The 15,768-nt window shown below is 57.9% G+C and overlaps 3 protein-coding genes across 3 annotated transcripts; 2 read left to right on the forward strand and 1 right to left on the reverse strand.

Moving 5' to 3' along the window:
- Nucleotides 1-255: 255 nt before the first annotated feature.
- On the forward strand, nucleotides 256-1,547 carry CGCA056_v001061 (uncharacterized protein; the record flags this gene model as incomplete). Its single annotated transcript, XM_037316322.1, has 3 exons — nucleotides 256-556; nucleotides 637-954; nucleotides 1,006-1,547. 3 exons carry the CDS (start codon nucleotides 256-258, stop codon nucleotides 1,545-1,547), a joined length of 1,161 nt encoding a protein of 386 aa, XP_037186006.1.
- A 1,811-nt stretch (nucleotides 1,548-3,358) lies between these two features.
- Nucleotides 3,359-3,893, reverse strand: CGCA056_v001062 (uncharacterized protein; the record flags this gene model as incomplete). Its single annotated transcript, XM_037316323.1, has 3 exons — nucleotides 3,359-3,704; nucleotides 3,754-3,821; nucleotides 3,885-3,893. 3 exons carry the CDS (start codon nucleotides 3,891-3,893, stop codon nucleotides 3,359-3,361), a joined length of 423 nt encoding a protein of 140 aa, XP_037186003.1.
- A 3,970-nt stretch (nucleotides 3,894-7,863) lies between these two features.
- On the forward strand, nucleotides 7,864-11,268 carry CGCA056_v001063 (uncharacterized protein; the record flags this gene model as incomplete). Its single annotated transcript, XM_037316324.1, has 1 exon — nucleotides 7,864-11,268. One exon carries the CDS (start codon nucleotides 7,864-7,866, stop codon nucleotides 11,266-11,268), a length of 3,405 nt encoding a protein of 1,134 aa, XP_037186004.1.
- Nucleotides 11,269-15,768: the final 4,500 nt, after the last annotated feature.

Below are 15,768 nucleotides of genomic sequence, written 5' to 3' on the forward strand. Positions count from 1 at the left end.
TTGTACTCTCAGGGGTTACCATAACAACGTCGTCTTGATCGTCTGTTGCAAGTCACAATCACTGCCGACATCGTCAAAGGAGGAGACTGCATCTCTGCTCTTCGGGATTCCGTCCTGGCTCTTCTGTCTCTAACGTCGTCCGAAGTTGCATCATCACCATATGTCACAGCAACCCCGCGGACCCTGACTTCGACATTGCTAAAGGACCATCAGCTTCGTGGCATCATTGGACGTGGGCGGCAGATGGTCTCCATCATGTCCTACCAGTATCCTCCCCTACCCAACACTCCCGAGGTGGACATGTCTCACCCCGGGTACGCGCCCGGCTACAGCGCGCCGGCTCCGGGTCCTCCGATGATGGTCCCGAGATCCCACGATCAATCAATCAAGGAGCGCGAGGAATCCTTCCCACAGGCGAGTCTGAAGTTGAAACGTTCGAGGACTAAGCCTAATGTCAGACCGCGGCAGGCCAACATCCCCGACCCAAGCCAGGCTGCGTTGGCGAACGACAAGAAGAGAAACAAGCTAGGTTACCATCGAACCTCGGTAGCTTGTGGTAAGTGCTTGCCTATGGCCGTTCCGGTCCTCGCCGGACGGTGGCAGACCCGGGGAAACACGCTGACGATGCTCGACAAGGGCACTGTCGTCGACGGAAGATCCGTTGCATCCCCTCGCCTTCCGACACCCTGGGTAGATGTATCAACTGCATCAGACTGAAGAAGGAGTGCAGCTTCTATCCCGTAGACCAGCCACCGGCACCGCAGTCGACAGAGGCGCGGCCAAAGGCGCCATCCCGAGCTTCGACAGGGCCCAAGGTCACGTCTGCGTCTTCGTCCCCGGCTATGGCTCCTGGCCAGTCGCCGGACATGTCCCAATACCAGCAGTACCAGCACGTGGCGATGCCTCCAGCAAACATGGCCCCGCCGGCAATGAGACCGGCGGGCGTCGAAGGGGGTAAGCTGACGCGCTTAATTGAAAGCCGAGGAGTTGCTAACAGCGTAATAGTACCCTCTGGCGCGTCCTCGTCCTCTCGTTCGTTTGACTTTCAGGGTCAGCAAATGGCAAATTGGATGCCGCATGACGCGACTTCCGGCGCTGCAAAGCCTTCTGACCTGAACGAGACGTGGACATCGTACCCACAGGAGTCTCCAATCACGCCGTCCTTTTCGCCGTACACTCCTCAAGGGCCTGGCCCTGCCGGTTGGGGGGCAGCCATCAACACCGATCCTAACATTCGCGACGAGATGAACTGGGCCTCTTTTGTACCAGCCGGCTCGGTGCCGTTCCCCGGCCAAGCCCAAATGCCGAACCAGTTCGCCGGCATGCCTCAAGGCCGCTCCTTTGGAAGGAAATCATCGACCATGTCGATGGACATGTACTCAACCCCGCTTGCCACTTCCGTGGCCGGTTTTGACCCGCAAGGCGCGTCTCTGTCCGCCGGCGCAGTGCCACCCGCGGGTTACGGATCTTGGGAGCAGCCGTATACCTACACCAAGTCGAGCGAGGGAGGATACGAATGGAGCTATGACGACAGCCGCGAGCAGTAAGCTCTGACGTGAAGACAAGGTCTTGTCGACGAAGCCAGTTCTCGCCCTCCCCGAAGACTACGAAACGATTACTAGACTTTACAAGTCAGCTATATAACGACAGAAGCGGAGGAAAACAGGAACTTTTTTAACAGAATTTGCATTTAACGGACCATTTTTGAAATTCAAAAGATACCCGCAACCGCTTTCAAAGCGGCGTCATGCAGCCCGGCGCAGTAACGGAAGCAGCATTTGAGCGACTTCGATCCTTTCATTGGGAGGAAAAGGAGAGAGGAGAGATTAAAAAAAAAAAAAAAAAAAAAAAGGGACTGAGGAGCTTTTAACCAAACTCAGCAAGGCGAGGACGCTTTTGAACGAAGGGTATTGGGGGGATTTTGAGAAACGACGCGGCCTTGCGACACAACCCCTGAAGGAGGAAGTGCATTTTGTCTGGTTCAGAGGCCCAAGCTTGACGAGGCCTGCAACACGGGGGTCACACGAGACGCCAGGTGATGGATCCTCGGAGCAATCGACGGCGCGAACCAGAGAATCATCACGTCTGCTTCTGGTCGGCTCGATTACAAACAGCTTATACGCAGAGGATGGGACGCGGCCTGCCGTTGCTGTTGCTGCCGTTGCTAACCATGACTTTCTGCGGTCTCGCTGGACAGTTTGGCACGTCTACGCTTTGGGCCGATGCGCTTTTTCTGTCGGAAGTCAAAGACATACGAGCAAGGGACGTCGATTTTGGGTGTATGAACACAGGCGCGGAGGCGGAGTGGGTGGGGCCGCAAGGGAGGATGGTGCCGGAAACCCGGTTCATGGACGGAGCGCCGCTTCCCACGACGGCGCATAGCCGTCAAACTCCACCTCCTGGCCTCGACGATGACCACCAGCGACTACATACTCAGCGCGATCGTTAGGATGAGGTGCAGTTGGATGGAAGGAAGAACTGGTAGGAAACGTTTAAAAAAAGGGGGAGCTGCATTTGGGGGGTACACACGCATTCCGGAGGGTTCTGACGACGGCTTCATGTTCGATTCTTCATTCTTTTTGCTTTTTTCTTCGTCTTCTTCGATTCGTATTCTCTCTTTCACACCATTGCCCCCGCACTCGTTTATTCTTCCCTCCCATTCTCCGTCACACCCCCTTTACGATTATGTAGATTTGACGCTTCTGATTGATGAGCCCTTCAAAAACCCACATCACTTCCCCCAGACATGTTTAGGTAGTTCATTTATTTCTCTATGAATAGACCATCTTCTCTAGTGTAGTGCTTTCTGCGATGGATGGCTCCTTGTGTTGATATACCGCTGAAAGTAACATATATGACTCGGCGTCCTCCATGGCACCCTGAAGTGGTCGTGTACTATATCAAGGCCCGCGATGTCCGGCATGAACTCTTCGTCAGCCCAGTGTCATTGCCTTGGCCCGTATGTGAATAGCGTTTGATATTTCAAACACAGATGCCCTGGAATGATCGTACGCGATGCACCAAGATGCTGCGTGGCGATAACTTGGAGACGGCAACGTAGCAGATAGCAGGCGACTTTTTTCAGCTGCCTCCTTGGGAACCCTCTCGGTGGCCCAGCTGTCGTCGCGGCTTTCAACCTGGTCAGGATCCCGAAAGCGTTGGCTCGGTCGTCGGGGTCTGGCGTTTCGAGACACAAACTGCCGCCGTGTCGTTGCCGTGCTTAGTTGTCCCGGGTCCTGCCATCTCAACTCGATGAGGCCCCGTCCTAGTCTCCATGGTGACGAGCACCGACTCCGTCCAACGTCCTCCGCACTGCCTGTGCAATCCCTATGCTCTCCCATCCCATACCAAAACTAGGTCACTGCACCAGCTGCCACGTGAGGACCAACAGCGTCACGTACGCCGCCAGACTGAGCACGGTGAGCAGGGCGACGCTGTTGCCCGAGGTGCGGAACTTGCGGACGACGGAGACGGAGCCGTCGGCGTCCTCCTTGGGGGAGGTGAAGAACTGGCGGTTGCCCTCGTGGCGGCGGTAGATTGCGACGAGCATGACGGCGGCGCCGTAGACGGCGAAGAGGGCGCCGATGGCGTAGAACTCGGACGTGAAGATCTTGAGGATGATGAGGGCGAAGGAGAACTGCGAGAGGGCGGTGCGCATGTAGGCGCCCTCAAAGGTCCGCTGGGCGGCGCGGATCTCGACGAGTCTGGGGATGGTTAGACAGATGCTGGCAGACGGTAATGACGGAGGCTTACTCTTCGGCGGTCAAGATGACCGACCGTGCCCTGTGAAGGCGCAGATGAAGATGGTCTTGAGGGTTTGGCTGCGGCGTGTAAGCATCGAAGGCGAATGGTCACCACTTGACTGGATTCCGAATGATACGAACCTGGAACATGTTGAGTTGGATGAGAGGTTCAAAAGGCAATCAAGTGTTTTTGCAATCCGATCAATCCGACACACAGAGATCGTCTTCAAAAAGGTGAAGCCTGCGACGAGGGAAGGCAGGTATGAACATCCCCAGAGTCGACGATCACGAACGGACGGCGGGTTTAGAGTTTCCTGGCAGGTGATCTCGGCCGCTGCTTGGCTCGCCGATGGTGTCGGGGATGCATCAGGTGCGGCTGATTAGATAAGGCAATAGCCGTGGCGGCAGCCAATGGCCGATGCTCATGTGGAGCAGCAGGGAGTACTAGAAGCATTCATCGCAGAGTCTCTGCCATTGCGTGCATGGCATGGCATGGCATGGCGTCGTGCATTTGTCTGCTGTCGCAAGTGCTATCTGTCTTGCTCCCGCCCCAGGCCTGCATCGCATGGCTCACTCAGCTCGAGGGTCTCTGGTGGACTCTGACAGATGCAAAGATCTTGGCAATCCAACGCCGCAGCGCATCATTGGCGCTGCCGGCTGAGTACTGCTAAATGCATCCGCGGGTAGTGCACCGGTCCGGTCGGCGAGAGGTAATTCGTCAAGAAGACGATCAGGTCGCCCATTTGGCTTTCAACCTCGAGCAATGTGACGCAATCAGGGCAGGTGAATGTCTCTGTCCACTGGTGCCAACAGGAACCCTTTGGCTCAGCTGGCAGTCGCCGGGGCTCATTGCATCGGCGATCTCGAATGGTTTCCTCTCCTCTCCTCTTCTCGCACCTGTTTGACAGTGGTGCATCTTGACGACATCTGCCAGAATGCAATGCCCACGATGGCCGGGCCTGTGCCGCAGCGGCACACCGCAAATCGGGACTTCGGGGTCGGTGTGGCGCTGCGCAGCCTCGATGGTGCTTGTTCTGTGCCGTGGTCGGCGAGGTGCACCGCCCGGTCTTCCTTGTCGTTGAGGAACTGCTTGAGTGGTCGCCCAGGGTTCCCGACGTCGATAAAATAACCCGAGTGCCATCACCGCACCGCAGCTTGCGGCTGTGCTTAATGGTGCCAGACCCCACAGATAGATATCCGTCCCTGGCGTCCGATGCGGCGCGACGTTTGCCATGTTTCGTGGATGCGAGAGCGATGACATGACCACGAGAGCGACGCGAAGAAACGCTTTGCTAGCAACGGTTCCAGCGCTGCAACAGTCAACGTGCCGCACCTGTCAGCCACAGCTCCGCGGGGATGCCATCCCGGAGCAGGGGCCGGACAATGACATCAACCGGCTGCAGGTCTGACTGACGATCGCCAGGAGGTTCTCGAGGCCAAACATTGCGACGTCCAAGGAAGAAAGGGACGGGTCGAAATGTGAATCAGCCGGATATGGAAGTGTGCCTCTCGGTGAGCACAGGCTGACCGGAGCACGACCTGAGAGATTAAGCAGCACGCAGCAAACACCAAACCAAGCATCAAGCATCAAGCTCTCGAGGGTCGAGGGATGCGGCAGTGGCTGCTTTCTGTAACGTGCTGCGTGGGTGACCAAGGGCGTGTCTGTGTCTATCTGCCCTGGGGCTGGGGAGAAAGCCCAGCGGGTGCATCAGAGAACGCCTCGCTCGTCGAAGGAAAAGTGGAAGAAGTGCAGCTGGGCGTGACATCCATGGAGGTTAGGTAGTCGGATACCTCGGTTCACAGCGAGGAAGCGGTGGGCGGCGGAGGTTCCTTCCAATCTGAGCCCGCCCGGCCCCCATTCCGCCCTACGGCCAAGTGTGCCTGTGGCTGCTGCTACTTGCTAGGTACATAGTGGCTGCGTCCTCCACTCACAGCGGTCCCTTGATTTAGGGGACCCACTGTGCGGGGCGTCGTGCTGCGAGAGGTCCCGCGGAACGAACAAGACTTGGACTAAAATGCGAAGGGTAAGGGAAAGCGAGAGGACGTACTATGTAGACGGGAAAGAGGGGGGAAGCTTTTCGGGGGTCCAGCGAAGAAACACGCAGCAGCGCCAAATAAGGTACGGGGCCACTGTACGCTGTAGTGTAGGATTACCTTACGCCACTGGACGGATGCCTTGCAGCAAGGCAGCCAGAGGAACCCCTCAGTGTCGACGTATGGTCCTTTCTAGTGTGAGATGCTCCAGCTGGCCACTGGCTATCAGATGCTTTCCGTCAGATGTCTCTCAACTCTGCTCTTTTAGCATTTGCTTCCTGTGAGAAAGCACATGCCTCCTCGCGGCGGTTGAGGTTTCGGCTGAACGACTGGTCTGAACCCTCGACTGGTCGTCCACGACGATGGCTGTAGATGGTGTAGACAGCCCGATCAAGCCAGGAACCTTATGGGACCTGGACCTGGACTGGACCTGACTACGGCCTGCTGTCCCCTCTTCAACTGTAACCGCATCTCGTCGAGCAGAGGGCGGCGTTGTGGCGGCGCATTACCGCCTCGGTGGGCTGCGCATCCCGACCAGGATGTTGCCGCCCACACTCGACACGAAATCCGACCGAGACAACTCGATGTGGGATGGGATGGGATGGGAGCTCTCCTACGCAGTCCCAAGGTATGCAGTAGCTAGCTGAATCTGAACACAGACAGCAGGACGGCCAGAGAGACAAGACAACCCAGAGACAAGCAGGTGATGGCACTAGACTAGGCAGACTGGACAGCAGCCCTAGACAGGCCCCTTGCCGTCCATCTCCATGTCTCTGTTGTCCAACGGCAAGGTAACTCAGGTAGATACTTGCTATAGCCATACTGGTGACGTTGGTGTGGCCTGCAGCAGAGGTACGCTTGACGTGCTGTGCTGTTCTATGCAGCACACAAAATAAGCCGTCGACCTTAACTTTACCAACCTACTTGCTTTAGGTAGATACTTTAGCCACACCTCACTTGGCTTCCGCTCCCTTGGATCAGCTACCTGCGCACCCGTACCTCGGGCAGGTTCCTCCCAAGTCCCGCGTCCCACCCCCAACCTTCCAACCACACAGCACTCGTCCCTTTCGTCCCATCGTCCATCAGTTGGGCATCTTCCTCTCTCTCACTCTCCCACCACCCTCTCCCCCCCTTCAGATCTGTCTGTCCCCAAGGCTTGTCGACTCTGCCACAATCAGTCCGATGCCACGACCTTAGGCTCTCTCCCACGCGCCTCGCCTCGTTTTCCAGTCTCTTCCAGTCTCTGCATGAAATCATCGAGTCTCGTCCAGCCTCTACCGCGCCCCGGACACTGGATTTCGAGCCTCTTTAAACATACAGATCGCGGATAATCAGTCGCATATCCCACTCCCGTCATCCCGCTCCGCGCTCCCTGCTGGACGTTCGAACCCCCGCCAAAACCACCATCCTCCGGTCCACCAGTCTCCATTCTGGACATCTCCCTTTTTGCGACCACCAACATCAGAAGAGCGTGAGCGCATCGCCAGAAGCCGCAATTACGGTCGCACCAGCACACGCTGTTGGCACTGCTGATCGTTAGGCCCATTCCGACCCTTGCTGCTTGTCCCCGGTTCTTGGTGCGGCGGCGCGCGCAAAAGACATCAGCCAGCAGAATAAGCGCTGGTCAAAAGACGCCGCCAACCCACCTCTCTCTGGACCACCCTACTGCCGCCCCTCCACCACGGAACACATTTCTTGTGGCTTTCTCCCCCAGCCTGCCGAGGGCCAGACGTTTCTCTCCCAGAAACAACATCTTTCTCCAGCGCAGCCTTGATTTTGTCGGATTAACGCACATTTATTTGCCTCAAAGTTGGCTACACCATTTGACGAGGCCCGCAAGACGCTGCCTCACTGTGCTTGCCAACACTCGCTTCGACCTGCCGTGTGTCGTGTTGCTCCTACAGCTTCTACTCTACGCAAGAACATGACATAGTATTCCCCAAGCATCGAGAGCAAACCTGCCTCAGCCTTGGTCTCCAGTCACTTGACCAATTCCCAAGACTGGCCAACGCTGTAAACAAGACCTAGATACTCTCCATCCACCGCCGTCCGCTCTTGCGCGCGCCCGGCTCAATCATCAGTCACCATGACTTCGACCTACGCCGTTCCAGCCTCGTTCCACGACGAGCAGGCGAACGAACCCCGCAACCCCTCCCCGCCGACAGGAGGCAATCAGCGCCGATTGACTGCCACCTCCTCGTTTGACCCGAATCATCTCTCGCCTGCATCGCAACTCCAGAGCAGCTCCGTGTCGCCCAACTACAACGACACCCCGGCCGAGTCCATCTCAACCTACAGCCAGTACCACAGCGACTACACCAGTGACATGGATGACTCCCTCGACCCCTTTTTCGGCGTCGACTTCAACGCGACAGAGCCCGGCACGCCCTCGTTCCTTGGCCCAGAGAGCAGGACCGACAGTTTCGGCCAGAACGCCATCGCCCAGAGCTTCAGTGAGGCCCGGAAGCGCAACGGAACCCTGGAGGCCAACTCGTATCCCTTCACCCCCGAACAGACTGCTTCGCTCCACACCACGTCCCCGGGGAGCGACCGCAGGACGATTGCCAAGTCCGTGCCCGACCGCCTCCCGACCTCCATCTCACCTCAGGAGCTCCAGAGACCTTTCCAGGCGCAGTCTTTCGCCCCCTACGCGGTGCAGCAGCCTAATCCCACCCTCCAGCCGACGCCCGATCCCAGCGGCAGCGGCCGTTCCAGCGAGGACGGGGCCGTGCCGTCCCCGGCCATGGCCGCCGCCCAGAGCCCGCGAGTCACCGTCTCCATGTGGGGCAAGGACGACGCCGAGCCTGTGCAGTCGATCGAGCGCACCTTCACCCCGGACGACGAGAACTCGTCGACGGCGCGCGGCGGCGGCATCAGCTCTGCGGGGGACCTGATTTCTTCGCAGGAGCATGCGCCATCGCGGCGCTCATCTCTCAGCCGCCGGGGCCTGGATCCCGACAACAGGCCGTCAATCGAGGTCGACAGCGTCAATGAGATGGTGAGGGGCCGCCAGATTAATGAAAAGAACCAGGAGGTCGACCAGTGGCTCAACAAGTCCGTCGCTCCGCCTCCGCCTCAGGAGACCGTGCAGGCCAGTCCCAAAGACGTGGCCGAGGATGAACGTCTGAACAGGCCCATTGACCTCGGTGATCAGACCGAGAATCGCCAGCAGTCGGGACAGACCTACTTTACCGGTGGAGGCGGCGAGATGACAGCCACAGACTTGCACATAATGCGCCAAAACAGAGTCTGGGGTGACGCGCCGACAATCCAACAGATCAGCGGACCCAGCACAGATAGGTATCAACCCGAGTCGTCACAAGCTGCAATCGCCCGCTTCAACAGGATGTGCATGGACAATGAGTCCATCGTCTCTAAGGCGGCCACGTGGGGCACCCGCCGCCGAAACTCACTGCCCAGTCTCCACGACGTGGACACCGAGAATGTCACGAGTGGCAGCTTATTGAAGAAGTTGTCCATCAGCAGGGGCGAGGGCGGCCGGAGACCGAGCATCCTGAAAGAGCTGCGCGGCATTGTTCGCCGGCCGAGTGCCACATTCAAACGGTCGAGGAGCATCCACGAGGACGAGCCCGACAGGGCTGAGGCGTCGCCCCCCGAGAAACGGGAGAGCTTGCCTAGCCTCATGCCAGGCCGCACCGGCAGCTGGGGCACCAAGAAGGCGCCGACACCGAGCATCAACACCGCCCTGATCTCCATGGGCGGCACCGTGGCCTCCATCGGGACGACCCATGCCCGGACCGGCTCGATCAGTGCCACGCCCATCACGTCGCCCAAGAGCCCCTTTGGCGGACTGCAGGTCAGGAATACGCTGCGACGACCAAGGAGCAAGTCCGACCTGCCCAAGGGAAGCAATGGCAGTGGCGAGACACACTCCAACCTCGTGGGCATGTGGAGGAAGACAGGCGGTCCGCCGGTGGCTAACCTCGCAAAGACTTCATCCACCAACCCCGACCTGGATGATGACGACGACGACGACGATGATTTTGAGGAGGGCGAGGGCAACTCCGAGTCTGGCAAGCTGATTGACAGCATCACGCCAAACTTTGCAGGATTTCAGCAGCACATTCTGAGTCTGAATCCGGACCTTGCCGACAACCACAACTTCCTCGTCGATCGAATCGCCCACCAGCAGGTTGTTCGGTACAAGACGCTCCTCAACGCCAAGGTCAGGCACCTCGGCATCGGGGCAGCCTGCACGAGCGGCAATCTCTGCCAGGCTCGAGGCGGTCGCCCCGTCCTTCTCGACCAGCGGGGTGACCTCCGCGAGCTCGACCCGTTGTCGACCGGGCTTGACTCCGGAGACGGGGATTCGACACCCATCGAGGGTGCCATTACCAAAGACAGCTTTCCCCAGGACATTCCCATGCCGCCCACCCAGTCTCTGCCGGCCGAGTTCGAATGTCAACTGTGCTTTGCGCTGAAGAAACCAAAGAAGCCGTCTGACTGGACCAAGCACGTCCACGAAGACGTGCAGCCATTCACCTGCACCTGGGACAGATGCAGAGACCCAAAGATCTTCAAGCGCAAGGCCGACTGGGTGCGCCACGAGAACGAGGGGCACCGCCACCTAGAATGGTGGACCTGCGACGTCGAGGACTGCCGCCATACATGCTACCGCCGCGATAACTTTTTGCAGCATCTCGTCCGTGAACACAAGTTCACCGAGCCCAAGAACAAGACAAAGGCGGCCATCAAGCGGGCCGGTGGCATGGACCCGACGTGGCAGAAGGTGGAGCAGTGTCGCCATGAAACGACCAAGAAGCCCCAGGAGGAGGCGTGCCGGTTCTGCGGGAAGCAGTTCCCGTCGTGGAAGAAGCTCACGGTTCACCTGGCCAAGCACATGGAGCACATCAGCCTGCCCGTCCTCCGGCTTGTCGCGGCCAAGGAGCTGGAGCCGGACACGATCATCAGCCCCGTGCAAGACCCGCCCCCGAGGACCATCTTCCCAGATCCCTTGAGCGCCACCTCGGCCGTCAAGACCGAGCCGTCTCAGCCGCAGGGCTTCATGATCCCGTACCAGCAAAACATGATGCCAAACAGCGGGTTCCAGTCCATCGATCAGTTTGGCTATGCGACGGGCAACGCGGGCAACTCTTTTGACTACATGTATGGCACACAGTACACGAACAATGGCCAGTCGATGGGCGGCCACAACATGCTGGGGGTCAACCAACCCGTCAACCGCGGGTTCAACCAGCAATATCAGAACGCTAACAACATGGGCATCTCTGGTACCTTCATGGGCGCACAGCCGTTTGGGTCAATGGCACCGGAGACTGAGCCCTTCCCCTCCCTGGATCAGAATGCCTTGGGACTACAGCAGCCCTCGCAAATGAGCTCCCAGATGACCTATGATGGGCTCATGGGACAGAACAGCATCAACAAGAACCAGTACGGCTCTCAGGGGTCGATTTCACCGTACTCACACTCGCCCCTCCAAGGCGGCGGTGGTTTCTATCCTCCCCAGTGAGGTGTGATTTGTCGAGAGCATATCCCGTCTTCAGATTGGCGCGTATTTTGGATACCCCTCTTACCTTGTGTATTGTTATGTCGACTACAGAGCTGCTCAGGCAAGCTTGGTGTTTGGAAGAGTGAATTCTTTTTATGAAATTTTGACGAAATATTTATCACGGCCGACACAAGATGGGAGTGGCGAGGCGTCCACGAGTGAAATAGCAAAACGGATATGACGTGTTTTATCTACCAGCAGCGAGTGCTGTTGTTGGCCAGGACTCGAGTGGTCTGCTACGTTGTTCGGGCACTGGCCGATGTTGGGCAGGTGGTGACAAGATGAGGCCGCCGAGGAACATAGACAGCGGACTGATTCGAGTGGGCGGGAAATTATCATTCTTTCTCTTTGACAATGTAAAAAGCCCGAATAGACAAACCACACACACTACGCAAAGCAAGCCTACCTGTTGTTATCTGATGGCAGTGCACGCACGCGATGTGACATGTTGCGTGAGATGGGACCGACCTCCTCCCTTGGGTCCACCAGAGAAGCATTTTTAGCACCCGTCAGTCCAATTTTCCAGAAGGGCCGACGAATGGACGAGAATCGATCTGGCGAGGGTGGGTGATTTGCGCCCAGCTGCCGAAGCGAGCCGGATCCCCGAGGAGTTATCGAGACGGACGCAGGCCGTTGGACGGATGGCAGAGAACGAACCAGGTTTTTGGGTGGAGGGACCACAGATTACCAAGGCAAGAAGACGCAAGACCAAAAGCAAAAAAAGCGTGTTGCAATTCGCAAATGATGGAGAAGGGATGGTGGGATGGGGATTGCGAGGACCCGCTTCATACGAGGCGCAATGCCTCTCCACCCGCCCCGGTTCACTGCTCGCTGTTCCTGAGCAGCTGCCAGCGCGTCGTGGGTTGTGGATAAGTGGTTAATGACGGGACGGACGGCGGGCTGGCGGGCGGCGGGCACAGGTGGATGATCCCCGATGCTGTCTTGTGCACGCAAGACGGAAGATGGCGGGGGGCTGTTGCATATCTCTGTTGCGGGAAGGAGATGGGAGGAGACGGACGGAGACGGGGGACGGAGGTTATTCTGGATCTGGTGCCTGATTGTCGGTATCGTGCATGGAAGCGTGCGTGAGGTAGAGAGGTGGTTGGTGGGAGGTCCTTGTTAGAGGGCGTCGGTCTGGATTTCTTGATGGGGAAGGCATGGGCGGTTCATGGGCATGGATTTTGTGACGACGAGGAGGGCTTTCGACGGTGCAGAGTTGTGATGTGTGATGTGATGTCTCTCTCTTCTTGGGTTGAGCTGCGAGGTGAGACATTGTGTCTTGCCTTGCAGCTCGGCCCGGCCGGTTAGGCACTAGGACCGAGGGGGCGTGAACATTCCTAGGAGAAGCAACGGAAGACTCTCGGGACAAGGCCTTTTTTACAGATTGGCGAGGGAAAAGAAAGGCGGAAGATCAGGGCATTGTTGGGCCGCGTTTCTGGCGCAGCAGGTATAGAATGCGGGAGGGGGGGTTATGACGAATGGGAGGTATATTGAAGATCTTGTTAATGTGCTCTGCGCCGTCATTTGATACCGTGAGGTGAGTAGCGTGTCCCGAGGGGTCGGAGCACGGGGATGGCAATGGAGGCATGATGCATGTTTGGATGGGGAGGCAGCCAGTGACGGATGTTTGTTTTACAGTTTTGTGTTTCCCCGTGGGATAACTGTAGATACGGTAAAGTCTCTGGTTTTCTGACTACGCAGCAGTGAGAAGCACTCTGCATACTCGAGAGGTTACCTAGGGGTTGAAGCACACGGCGTTGAACCAAGGTTTCTGGCGTTTTGTTTCTGGTGATCGCCCTTTGGTAGGGTGACAGTGGCATGACGGACAAACACTGAGACAGACACATTCATCGGGATGGCAACCGTGAAGCACGCAGGACGTTGCCGACTGGCGAGACGGTGACGGCGGGCTGGGGAAGGGAGGGGAGCCTCTTGCTGCTGAGTACGGGGGTTGAGGGTTTCGTGATGGGCAGAGAGTCCCAGTCCCAGTCCCAGTCCCAGTCCCAGGGACGGGGAACCGAGGGCGAAGGGGAAGAAACAGACTTGTTTTGGATGGGCGGTGACGAAAGACCGGATTGCATTTCTAGGTTTTGAGGGGAAAGACGAGGAGTGGCTCAGCTCAGCTTTTACGCTAAAAAAAGGGTTCAAGTCGACGAGAGATCGGACGGGATTGACAAGATTGGCACGTCTGAGCTGGGGGCATCTGAGGCGTGAGTCGTTGCGTAAAGGCGCATCTGCTGGCGCATCCGAGCCGGAAGGGAGGTGGCGCATGCTTGAGGCGGCCGCGGCGGCGGTATGCTCGTGCTGTGCGTCGAACCGTCCGTACTAGACCGTCGAGACGAAGGGTTCACGCAGGTTTGACGGGCAGAACGCACGGCAGCGCTCGAACGGACGTGGCGCGTCACTTTTTTCTTCTTCACACGACCCGGTTTGCGCCACTGACAGGACGGCATGGCATGGCGAGCAGCAACAAGGCGCAACCCGGGGGGCACGGGCGGGAGAGAGGGAACGAACGGGAGATGGGACGGCGGCAATGTAGGTACAAATTACGGTAGCAGTGTAATTCCCGACGATGCTTCATTGTTGGACGTGCTGCGAAGAGAGAGGGAGAGCATGGACAATGAGACGGTCGAGTGGGTGGGATCACCTTGCCTTATCTCTGTGGGACACGCGCGGCAGTTGGGGCCGTTGACGTTGACATTGACGGCGCCGGATATTGGAAAGTTTGCTGTTAAGACGATGGAGAGGGTGGTATTGACGACTTATGCTGGTAATGCCAGCCGTGCGGTTGCATGCAAGTCGTGGTAGCGACGATGGATAGAGGCGACCTGGATTGTGACGTGGAGGGCTGGGTTATTTTTAATAGCAGGCAATTTTCCAGGGTATCAACCAGCGAGCCAGCTATCAATCAATAATCGACCCGTTCGAGGGGAAACAGTGGTTCTGGCGTCTGGTTGAGGGAGAGACAGAGTCAAGACCAAGACAATCGAGCGGGAAAATTTCCCGTAGTCTCGGTGGTGAATTTCTTCAAGCCCCCGCCGAAAGCCTACGAAGCGAGAAACATGTTCGACCTCGCGCTGGCATTCGTCGTCGTCGTCGATTGATGATGGATGGCGTCTTTTCGTCTCCTCAGCGAAGAATTTGCTGTTCCTGCTCCTCCTTCTCCGTGATGATTGATGATGGCGCAGTTTCAGACAGGACCGGGGTCCGGGACCGGTCTGGTTCGGGATTCCCTGCTCTGGGCGTGGCGCCGGCCGCTTTACCCCCGCCCTCGCCTGCCCGCGGGGCCCTTCGTTCAATTGTTCATGTTCATGTTCTCTGCCCACGCGAGACGCTCTGCCGTTTGCTCGTCGCTAAGAGAAAACGTTCAAGTACTTGCGTGAGAGAGATGGAACGGCGTCAGCCAATGAGCCCAATCAAAAAAGCCCCGTCGAGGCATTCGAGACCGGTTTAGCCACCCACCACCCACTACGGTAGGAAAGGAAAGGCGCGAAAAAAGAAGAAGGGAAAAAAGCACTCCCCTGTCGATCTCCTGGCCAAGCCCCCTCCGAGACCCCTGACTGATGCAGGGGCGCTTGCAAGTTGCAGCTCGGGGGGGGGGGGGGGGCGAGTGAGAGTTGTGAACGGTGCTGTTTCTTCCAGGCCCCTGATTGTTCACACCTACTGGATTTTGCAGCGTCTATTACTGCGTGCGGACAGCACATGCCGCTGGGCGACTGGTCAAGCGCCCGAGGGAAGAGAGACACCGGAGGTTGGGCAGCGGTTCGTTTGTGAATCATGTTCGGCGGACGAGAATTGTGTCTCGGCTCCACAAGAAAGAATGGACTGCCACGCAGTTTTTCTCTCTCTGTGTATCAAGTTCCATCGTTCAGTGCCCAGTGGTGGTCGATGCCTGCTATCCGTCGTTGGATGCCGGACACCAAACGGTGGTAATTTGGTGGCAGGTTGTAGTGAGCAGATTGGATTGCCAGGTACTCATGCAGCACGCGCATGGTGCAGAGGTACTTCCGCCCGCTGCCTGCTGGAAGCAATTTGTTCCCTGCTGCAATCCCGGCCCCCCCCCAATCTCTTGTTTCTTCACCAGCAAGGACTCGCAGCGGCGACGGACCAGTCCAGACTGGCCGAACACACGACACCACCACAAGTCTAGACAGATGCCATCCAGGGGCTCGTTGCTTGTGCCGTTTGCCTGTACTGTGCGGTAAGGCACACCACGCCCGTCGGTCCGTCTGATACGCTACTGTATTCCTCCCTCTTCCCTGCAGTAGCTTCGTCCCAACTGCGCGCAGGACTCGCTCGACCGACCAAGCTAACAACACGAAGGCGCGCCATCAGACGGGACGGCGGGCGACAAGCACGCCGCACCATGCCCGGCCATGGCAGTTGAGGCTGAGAAGACTCTCTCCAGACTGCACAGCACAGCGGGAGATGACTGCCCACGGTACCTGAAAGCCCAACCTT

This window comes from Colletotrichum aenigma (genome assembly GCF_013390185.1).
Source record: "Colletotrichum aenigma strain Cg56 chromosome Unknown KSG_Cg56_contig01, whole genome shotgun sequence".
Lineage (NCBI taxonomy): Eukaryota > Fungi > Ascomycota > Sordariomycetes > Glomerellales > Glomerellaceae > Colletotrichum > Colletotrichum aenigma.